Source organism: Miniopterus natalensis, chromosome 6 (assembly GCF_054644295.1).
Source record: "Miniopterus natalensis isolate mMinNat1 chromosome 6, mMinNat1.hap1, whole genome shotgun sequence".
Classification (NCBI taxonomy): Eukaryota; Metazoa; Chordata; class Mammalia; order Chiroptera; family Miniopteridae; genus Miniopterus; species Miniopterus natalensis.
Window position 1 is genome coordinate 22,265,529 of NC_142086.1, and position 11,055 is coordinate 22,276,583.

The following is an 11,055-nucleotide window of genomic DNA, read 5'->3' on the forward strand; positions in this document are numbered from 1 at the left end:
GACTTACGTATTTCTTTCCAGCATAAAGAATAGTGCCCAGCAAGCAGTTAGATGCTCAGAAAATACATTTTTTGAATGACATCAATGAAAACATTGGGCATACCTTTCATGTGGCTCCACAACAGCATTACAAGCACTTACTTGTCATCACTTTACTTGCCAAACTCCCAAAAGGTCTGTATCATTTTTCTGAATCTTCAATATCTAGCATAGTAGGCACTCAGTAATGCTTAATGAAAAATGAATTGGTATCTGTTTAGTAAAATAACATCCCCAAACAACCACCACTGCCAAATTAAATTAATCATGCTTTGAATGCCTATTTTAAAGACTGCATTTACAGTACATTTCATGACATATTTAGCTGTGATTCGTAAAAAAATGTTCAGTTTGCTCACGGGATCTGCAGATGTGTATACACTTCAGCTACTAAATGGCGGTATGCCAATGAAATGTTAAAGAATCTAAAACAAGGCTTAAAAATGGAAGGAGACAGAGGCAAGGGTTCTGCATCTGATTCCTAATCCGGACTTCGTCCAGCAGAGCATGGCTGTTTCCCTCCCGGGAGTGTGGGGTGCTGTCCGTCATAGTAACAACAGCTAACAGCTGGGGGTCAGGCACTGTTCCTCACCCCCCTGCCAACAAGCCTGCAGCAGGTACCTCTTTTAGAGCCATGTCGGTAGGAAGCGGAGGGGGAGGCTGACGAGCTCGCCCACGGTCGCCCGGAGCTGGCGGATTAAAGCCCGGGCCTCTGGCTTCCAGCATTCCCAGCCTTAAACTGCTGTTCGCTACGGCCCCGCCTAGGACCAAGCCTGCGACGGCCGGAACGCCAGCAGCTGCCCACGGCAGCTCGAGGGCCAAGTCAGCGCGCAGGCCGGTAGGCGCGGCACGGCACGGGCGAGCGGAAAACACACGAAAAGCTTTTCGCAGCAAGACGTCAACACCAAGTTATTTTAACGCTACCGCGCAATTTCAGAACATCAAACTACAGGAACACCCAACCGAGACGTGGCCGCGGAGGACTTTCAACCGCTCGCGGGGGCCGGGCCGGCGGGCGGGGAGGAGGCGCCTCCATTGGCCGGCCCCGCGGCATCACGGGAGTTCGACGCACCGTGGGGCCGGCGCCCTCTTTTCACGCACCTGCGCAGTCGCCCCAGGTGCTCTTTTGGGGGAGGGACTCAGGAGGGCGTCGGGGCCTCGATTTCCGCCACCAGCTCCCTTTTGAAAGGTTGATGTTCTTGGTGCGAACGCAGTGCTGTCCTAAACAGAGCCGTGAGACTCCGCTGCGGGTCCCGGCCAGCCCGGAACCACAAGTTGGAGCGCCGCGTTTCCTGATGGGCCTCTTTGGCGTTCACTTCCGCCCAAGGCTTTGGAATTCTCCGGGCGCTCGGGAGGCGTAGAGCTGGGAAGGCGCTTCCGGGGCGCGTTGCCTAGGCGCCGACCCCGCCCGCCTAAAGGAGCGGTGGTATTGGCGTCGTCCTCTCCCCGCTTCCCGGGGGTCGAGATGTCGGGGCTCAGCGCCGCAGAGAGAGAGGGCTGTCGGAACCTGCTCGGCCTCCTGGAGACCGACGAGATCGTGGCCCTGTGCGACACCATCACCAACCGCCTGGTGCAGCCTCAAAACCGCCAAGGTAAGAAGAGACCCCTGTCCCCGCGGGCGGCCGCCCCTCGCCAGGCCTCAGCGCCCCAGGGAGCGCGAGTGTGGGAGTGGCGGGGGTGCGAGGCCTCGCCCCGGGCCGTGCCGACTGCGCGCGGCCGTAGCCCTCGGACACCTCGGCCCCCGCGGCTGCTCCGCGGCCTTGCGACCGCGACGCAGCCTCGGGCGGCCCTGCCGCGCCGGGCCCCGGGGGCAGGTCGTGGCCCTGGAAACGGTTCTGGTTTAACGCGTTGAATAATATAGGCAAGAGGTGGTTTCGAAGATCCCGAGTACGTCAATAGTCATTTTTTTTAAAAAAATTACGGAACCATTGTGTTTCGATCAGCTGAGTGCCAGGTGCTGGCAGCTCAGGCCTTTTCAAGTTTGGAAGAGGATTCCAAACGTTTTGTATCAATATCCTGGGTAAAACAGCTGCTGTAATAAAAGCAGATGGTTTGAATTCGTCTTTTTTTGGATTCAGATTTTTTTCTGAGGTGATTTTGTGTAGAAATACATTACCTTCAGAGCCAAGTAAACATTTCGATAGAATAGATCTCAAGGGTTATTAAACATTAAGCCTGATTGTAACGAGTCTGTATAAGAATGTAATGAGTAGCTTAAGCATTTATTTCATTTTGTATATCACCTGGCCAGTTTTATTTTAAACTTTCCGGATTTTACTTTAAAATGTGAAAATTCCAGCCCCCTATAAGATTCTGCTTTTAAAAGCTGCATTTTTCTACTTAAGTCAGGTTTACACTTTTGTCATTTAAGAAAATCTCTCATTTGAAACTTCAGATCATAAACATTAAAAGAAGAAATTCCTAAGAATTTAGACTGAGAATGGTTTTAGACTTAATGTAATTCTTAAACATTTATATGTTTTACATCATCACCCCTAAAGTCAAGGTGAGTGAATTTAAAATTGTAATAGATTAAAATGCTGGATTTAATTGATGGATGTAAAAGCAAATAAGAAAAATAAAGTTCCCAATACAAAAATGTTAAATGATTTGAGGAAATGTTTCCAAAGAGGAAAAAATAATCACTAAACATGTGAAAAGGTAACCTCTTTAGAAAGCAGTGAAATGAAAACCAAAGCACACGATCTTTTTTTTCCTTCTTCTATATACCAGATAGACAAAAAACTGTATAAACTTCAAGCCTTGGTGATCATGTGAAACAACTTTTAGAACTATTGCTTTGGAAAACAAGTTTGACATTATCTCCTAAAATGGAAGATTTGCTTCCTCAGAGGCCCACGTTCTAGACCTGAGCTTCTCTCAAACTTGAAAGTGCCTGGGAATCACTCAGGGATCTTGTTAAATGCAGATTCTGGTTCAGTAGTTTGGGGGTGGGACCGGAATTCCCAGATTTTTAACAAGCTCCCAAGTGATTCTCATGTGCCTGCCCTTCTGTACTGGGAGGTGTATAAAAGTAATAGTGTTTGTAATTGGACATATGTGATAAAACCCTATAAGCGGAAGGATAGATACCCTGTGATATAGTCATAGAATTAACTAGAGCTATGTATAGTCACAGATTAATCTCAAACAGCATTAAGGGAATTAATCAGTATTCTGATTCCAGAAGACTGTCTAAATTGATGGATTGAATTTAGAGAATGTTCAAACAATAGCAAACTATATTGTTTAGGGATATGTAGTTATGCTGTACAACTATAAGGAAAAGCAAGGGAATGATAAACATTTAGGGTAACAGCTACCTGTGAGATAGGTGGGAAGGGGGAGGGAATGGCATTAAGTAGGGAGGGGTAAAATTATGGCCTCAAATATATTAGTAATTTGCTGTGTCTTATGCTGCATGATATGTACATGGGAGTTCATTTTATTGGTATTCTGTCTACCTCACACACGTTAAAAATAATCTTTTGTCTGTCATTTAATATAAGTTTTTAAATTAAAAAAGTATAAGTCTGGGTTCTCCCAATTCTTAGAAGTATAATTATTGATACCTCATGTGTCCCCAAGTTTCATTATCTATAGAGTGAGGCGATTGAACTAAAAGTTTTTGCACATCTAAAATACTGTAATTTTACCCATTTTTAGGGATTATAACTGAATTTAGGTCTATTGGCCTTATTAGAAAAATATTTTTTCCTCTGGCTCAGATTTTTTTTTTTCTTAAAACACACTATTTTTAAAAAGAAATGCTAAAATTTCACTATATTATGAGACGTAAAAGGAAGAGGGAATTTTAGATAGGGAAGTTGAAAGCATAAAGAAATTTTTTTTAAACCTGAAACCTAACAGTCCACTTCCTGGTTTTTAAAAATGATAGCCATCTCATGCAGAAGCAAAATGCCATGACAGGAGTATATTTGATAGAGTTTCCGCTGACCCTGGACAAATTTATAAGTGACTCATAATTTTCTATTAATCTTTACAATTTCCTTCTAGATGCCATCCATGCAATATTAGTATACAGTCAAAGTGTAGAAGAACTTCTGAGGCGTAGAAAAGTCCACCGAAGTATTATATTTAAGTACTTGGCGTCACAAGGAGTTGTTATACCTCCAGCTACTGAAAAACACAATCTTATCCAGCATGCAAAGGATTACTGGAAAAAGCAGTTACATCTGAAATTGAAGGAAACACCAGAGCCAGTTAAGACCTCTGAGGACATTAGACCCTTTCAACAGGTAAAATTGATCTTACAGTTAAAACGTGAACCATAATTCTGTTTCAGACTCTTTAGATAATCCTAGATCTGGGGTAACATGTTAATATTTTGGTTTTTATAATTTTAGCTTTACTTCATATCTTTTGTATCATAAAGGAAGACCAGTAAAGTATCCAAGAAACAATATTTTGACATTTAGTAATGTGTTTAAAATATTCTGATTTGTGAGGGGGAAAAGTTTTTATCAAAGGAGGACTATTGGATTTTTAAAGAGTGTGGATAGACTGCAGGATCAATTTAATTTTAATTTAGCCTCTAGTTCTCTGTAAATTCTTCTGTGCTTTAAAAGAATGCTGTTGTAAGCCCTTTCTCATTTTGAAAATGATCTCTGGTATTAAATTGCAGAAATTCCATGAAAGAAACTTAAATACTTTTTACATTTGATTTTTTTTTTTTAGTCTAGAAAGAATTTTGTTTTAATTTCCACTGGCTGATGTTGGCTGTTCCTAGTCCTTTATATCTCCACTATACATTTTAGCTATTGTGTGAATATTTAAATGTGTATTGAATGAACCTCTAGGTCATTTGCTGGTTTTTAAACTACATACATGAACTTTGAATTAATGAGGTTTTACAGTGAGAGAGATTTACCTTCACATTAGGAAAGGATCTTATAAGGGCTTTTTTAATGTACTGAAAAGAACCTTGACTTTGAAATCATAACTGTTGTGATTTCAAATTAGAGTCTGCCATATACTTGGTATGAACTTGGACAAATAACCTGACCTTTCTGAGCCCTGCTCTCTTTATCTACAAAATAGACATAAGGATAATATGTGTGTCATAAGACTTGTGAAGATAAAAGGAAATAACACGTAAGTGCCAAGCACAGGGCATGATATATTCAATCACATGTGCTCAGTAAATACAGATTTCATAACATGTAAATGAGGCACTGTGCTCTTGAATGAGTAGATGAATAAAAACCTAGCTTATCAGACATATTTTTGCAATAACATTTTCTTGGGGAGGGGGAAGAGAACTAATAGTGTAAAATTCATCCCAACCATAGAAAATAGCCTATTTCAATATTAGAAGAACCTGTTTAAAGACAGTGATACTACCAGTTTCATTGTGGTATGATTTATATGCCACAGTTATTCATTTAAAGCATACATTTTAAAAGTTTTCACTTTTATTTCTTAACTGTGAAACCATTACCACAATCAAAAGAAAATGCTTATATAAATCATTACTATTGACTGTTCTTGATGGCATTTTAAAAGGCTTTGTTAAACCTTAATTTTTTAGCTGGGTTTTTAGATGTTTATCTGGGAAATTCTAAAATGATTTTTCCCCTTTTTGCAGGAAGAATTTACTATACAGTGAGTTTACATGTAATTCACTTCCTCTGTGCTGTAATTAGTACTACATTAAAACCTAGCCCAGAAATAGGAAAATAGGTACAAGAATTAACCTTGGTTTTATTTTGTATTTATCTTAGGAGGGGAAAGAAGATAAAACTGAAAAAGTTGATTTCCATCGATTAGGAGAAGAATTCTGTCACTGGTTCTTTGAACTTCTTAATTCTCAGAATCCGTTTCTTGGACTACCTCAACATGAATGGGGGCCACAGCACTTCTGGCATGATGTCAAGCTTAGGTTTCATTACAGAACATCTGAACAGAATGTGATAGACTACCAAGGAGCAGAAATTGTGAGTCTTCGTCTACTGTCACTCATGAAGGAAGAACATCTTTTTCTCAGTCCCAACCTTGATTCCCATGGATTGAAATGTGCTGCTTCTCCCCATGGTCTGGTTATGGTTGGGGTTGCTGGGACTGTCCACCGAGGGAACTCTTGTTTGGGCATTTTTGAACAAATTTTTGGACTCATCCGCTGCCCTTTTGTGGAGAATACTTGGAAAATCAAATTTATCAACCTGAGAATTATTGGAGAGGCTTCCCTTGCTCCTGGAACATCAATGAAACCAGCTATTAAATTTGAACCAAGTGATCTAGAGGCCTTTTATAACATATCCGCTGTATGTGGTACCAACTAAGTACAAAATAATGTAAAGCAGGTGGATAGTGGAACTGGAGACCAAGGTTTGTGCAGTGGAAATGAGGTGTTGAACAAAAGAACACTGAGTTTCAGTAATCCTCTAAAGCGCTGAGCACTGTATGTCAGTCTATGTGGAAACTCTTCCAGATACTACATTGACATATTTTAGTTGAAATATCTCTTTTGACTACAGCTAACATATGTGAATACTTGCCTCTTTCTACCTGGGCTGCAGCAAATGTTCTGAGGGCTTAATGCAGTTCATCAAATAAATCCCACTTTAGATGATATAAACGTTGTGCCTTAGAAACCAGGTAATATTTTCATTTTACTGAGTAAATATTCTGCTAATGTGTGTATTCTTCATGTGGAAAGGAATGATGGTGTTAAGGCTTCCCCTTGTCAAGTTTCTTTTAACAATCTGGATAATTTTACAAACATCTCAGTATTTTAAAAATATGCACTTTAAAAAAAATGCATATTTTAGAGATGTTTAATGTAAAATCAGAGTTCTTATTTTAGAAAACTTCAGTGACATTCATATGCAAAAAGTTTAATAATTTAGCAGGTGTAAAAAAGTTAACTTTGCTTTCTTAAAATTTGAGGAACATATTTCAAAGTTACCTACTGTAGTCCAAGTTAAATATCATACCCTGCAACATTTTCTGAACTATTTTGGGCATTGATAAGTGCCCAAAACAGACTTTATTATCTAATAAGGCTTTAACCAGGTTTACGGAGCATTTATTGTAACACCATATAAAGGAAACATACTGTTGACATTTTTGAAAAGATGTGCCCAGTTTCTAACTTTTAGTTAGATTACTGTTTTTCCTCTTGCTTGATCTTGATTGAGGTGACCAAAAAAAAAAATTATAATGTAAGCATATACTTCCTCATAAATTAAAATGATTAGGATTTTTCCACCTGTACTTTGTTTTACTAGATTTGAATTATGAGGTTAAGTTGCCAAATTAATTACATAGTTGCTTTAAAATTTAAATTTTTCATCATCCAGCAGCTATTTGCTGATTCTGGATTTAGTTTGTAATTATGATTTCCAAAATGCCATTTGGAAAAAATTTCAACTGGGAAGTGTTGTGATGATGTATTATATGTGTTAATTTTTTACCTTTAACTCTGCTCATGATCATCTAGGGTGACGAAAGAATTTTGGAAGCAGGAGGAAAAACTTTTTTGTTTTTTTAATGCCATGCCTCTTTTTTTTCCCCTTTAAAATATTACAGATGTCCCTTTTTCTCCCCAAGCCATGCCTCTTATGAGGAGTACAAATTGATGTCCTAAAATAAAAACTTAATAAAGGAGGGAAATCTCTTTTGTCTGCTTTTAGAATTAGTGCATTGTTTAGATTTAAAGCCAATTTTTTTTCCTCTAAGTTGGAAGTATCATTATAGCATGTAATTGATAAATATCCTAAGTAAAGGATAAAAACTATTCCATCGTTTTCTTTGTGCTGTTAATGTCAAGTACAGCAGAAATATAACTGCAGATGCTTAGGATGAGCAGAACCTGCCTCTAGCTATCTTTAATACTAAAGTTTTGAATTTGTGTAATACTCAAGGAAAGCTGTAATCTGCATGTTTGTTTTAATCACCCTTAAAAATTCAGAATCTTCTTAATACACTAAATATCTTGAGGATTGGGCTCTATTTCCTGTGAATCCCCACAGCTGTGCACAACCTTAGGACTTAATGTTTAACTGAATGGGTTGAAAGAGGGAGCAAAGAAGCTTACATTCTGTATAAAAGACTTTTCTTTGTCTGAATTTTTCTTTGGTGATTCTTATCAGCTTTTTGATCTTATTGTCTGTCTGAGTTTTATATGTGGATACACAGAAACTCTTAGGTCCCAAACTCACTCAGCTATTTTAACTTTCATTTAAAATTTGCTGAATTTCAGAAGCCCAAGGTCAGAGTGGGATAGAGTAGGAGGGCCCTAAGACTGCCTAGAAACTGTCATAGGGGAAGTGGATATTTCCCAGTTTGGAAGAAGAAGACCTGGAGGAATGGAAATTTGTTCACGAAGCTTAAAATTTGGTCAGGCTTCTAAGAAGATCCAGAAGCCCAGTGCAGATTGAACATTCCTAGCTCTGTTTTCGTTTGCAAGTGGTAAGACCCCATCTCAGCCTTATGTCTCTTGCTTTATTACATTCAGCTGGTATTTGGAAACCAGTCTTTGGAGGCAAGTGGTAAAGAGTAAAGCATTCTACACCTAATTTATAGTGGTTGGGTGATCAAACCACCGGAGCCTCTGGGCTTTATGGCTGATTTGCTGTAGCCTAATAACAGGGTTTAACATCAAGCATCCTTTTTTTGTGAAAATTAAAAAAAATCTTTAATAGTTATATCAGGATATTTTATTAGTGTCTAGAATGCCCCTTTCCAAAAACATATTTCATGTGTCTCATTAACAATATCAGATAGAAAAAAAGCCATTTCTAATTTATTAAATCAACTTGCAATTAGCAAACACAAGCCAGGAAAATGTTCCTGGGTTTTCAGAAAAGTAACATTTTTATGCTCAAGGAAGGCTAGTTACTTAGTCCCAGTAAGAAATTGTGATAGCACGAGAAAAGGATTTAAAGAACAGTGGTTTAGTTTTTAAAACAGGTAATCAGAAACGTTGTGTTTTAACAGAATGACTCTTATGGCTAAGTAGATCGTAAAAATGAATGAAAACCATACCTCAACGTTTTTCTTAGTATCTATTTTCACAAATTTAGATGCCCTTCACTGGTTCTTAATTTGGGCTGTGGGTGGTGGTCATGGACATTTTGAAAAATGAGAGCTATGTGCCCTCTCCCCAGAAAAAGTATGTCATATAATATTACAATTGTTGCATAATATTTCACTGAGTTCTTGGATTTTCTTAAAGCACATCTGTGACTCCTATAGGAATTCTTATACTCCATGTTAAAATCCTGCCATAATAGCTGTATTTTCCCCCAGACTACTCTACTATATTAAAAATTAAAATTGTTTATTGTTTTTAGAAAATTTGTGCCCTTGCCAGCCTCACAGCTAGAGTACTAAATCTTATAAATGATCTCTAGGAAATCTGTTAATGATAGTTGTTAATGTGTAAATTTTGTTTTTCAAAAGATGTCAGATTTAAGACAAAACCTACTGAAATACTGTCAAGTAAAAAAAAAAACCCGTAAAAATCAGAATTCATTTTATTTCAGCAAGATAAATTTAATGTACAATGAACGTGCTTTGGAGAAAGTGATAAAAATGTGAAAAGGAAAAATATTTTTGAAAATATATTTTCAAGACCTTTACAAAAACTATCCTAAGAAAATGTTTCTTTAATAATGATTGTATATTGCTAATTCTGATGAAGGATTTAAAAACTATGATCATTTCCTCGGAAGGGCCTATAGATGTGACCTACTTTGCACCACTTCCTCTCCCCTCAACCCTATTTATAACCTTTGTATATAGCTAGTTTGCAGATAGCACAGCTGCAGTGCTGGAACAGGATTTTCTGGATCTGGGCTCTGAGTTTATTTGGCATATACTGATTGATCATCTACAGTTTGTAAGTTACTGAATCAGGTGCAAGACAAAATAATCCATTAGTAAGTTACTTCCCTAAATTATGTTTAATTCAAACCACAGTCCCTAGGTTGAGATATCTTAAGGTGAGAACTACTGTAGGCCCTTTGCAGAAGAACTTGGTATTAACCTTTTATGTGGTCAGAACAACAGAAAACATTTAATTGAAATTTTAAATAGCTGTCTGGTTCTAGCTAAGTCATACAGATTTTATCAATACAGAGTACAGGATGTTTTACAGACCACTTTTATTTAGAGCTGGAAGGAAAATATTTTAGAATTGTATCAGAGTGCACTGAATCCTGTTAGCTTTATTTTTTCTAGTTTGAACCTTTCCACTAACTAGTTTTTCAGTAAAAAGTGTGAAAATTGAATGTGATATTTGCTGTGAATTATAATATACCTCAAAATATTAAACCAGAAACTCTAGAATTCCTTGTGTTAGAAACACTGGCCTAGAATTTGGTGCCTCCTAATTTCTGTTCCCAGTACTGCCAAATTTAATTTCCCTTTTTAGTGAGTCATTTAGTGAGGATTCTTTGGTTAGCAGCTTTCATTTTCAGTTTTTAGACAACCTCAATCTCAAGTGTGAAATTACATTTGAATTAATGAATTAAGGATTGAAGGAATCCCCTGCTGCCCACTGCCAACCGTGTTACTTGTCCAATTTGGTGTTTTCTGAACAAAAAATTTCTACTTAAGAAAGCCATTTTCTTGGAACCATTTAGTTGCATAAGTTTGCATCAGTCTTTTTCATCTCCCATCTTTTACTATACTAATGGTATCAACACTTAATTGTCTCAGACTGTTACATGTAAGTTCCTTTTACCTCCCTACATAGATGGTAAATTCCTAGAATTGTTGATTCTTATTTCAGTCTTCCTTTCCCCTGTGCCTTGCACAGGATATATAAGCTAAATTGTGGGTTCTTAATATGCTGGCTACTTTTCTGTGCCTGTTGTGTTTAACTCATTTAATCCTGTGGACAGCTAAATGAGGTAGATACTATTATACTTCTTTTACCAAAAAACAAGGTTGAGTAATTTCTTAGCTTTTGGAGCTAATGGTAGAGCCTAGATTTCAACCCAGGTGTTAGAGCCTTGTGGTAACTACTACACTATTATATGTAGTAAG

General features: G+C 38.0%; 1 protein-coding gene across 1 annotated transcript; it reads left to right on the plus strand.

Moving 5' to 3' along the window:
* The first annotated feature begins 1,223 nt into the window (after window positions 1-1,223).
* On the plus strand, window positions 1,224-9,545 carry C6H3orf38 (chromosome 6 C3orf38 homolog). The gene is made up of 3 exons (XM_016196543.2): window positions 1,224-1,631; window positions 4,057-4,298; window positions 5,784-9,545. Exons 1-3 carry the CDS (start codon window positions 1,505-1,507, stop codon window positions 6,339-6,341), a joined length of 927 nt encoding a protein of 308 aa, XP_016052029.2. The 5' UTR covers window positions 1,224-1,504; the 3' UTR covers window positions 6,342-9,545.
* Window positions 9,546-11,055: the final 1,510 nt, after the last annotated feature.

Excerpts from the sequence above, each read along its gene's own strand:
- C6H3orf38 (XM_016196543.2), top strand. The coding sequence starts at position 1,505 with ATGTCGGGGCTCAGCGCCGCAGAGAGAGAGGGCTGTCGGAACCTGCTC. Across the intron at positions 1,632-4,056 it reads GCAGCCTCAAAACCGCCAAG|ATGCCATCCATGCAATATTA; the intron begins GTAAGAAGAGAC and ends ATTTCCTTCTAG. Across the intron at positions 4,299-5,783 it reads ACATTAGACCCTTTCAACAG|GAGGGGAAAGAAGATAAAAC; the intron begins GTAAAATTGATC and ends TATTTATCTTAG.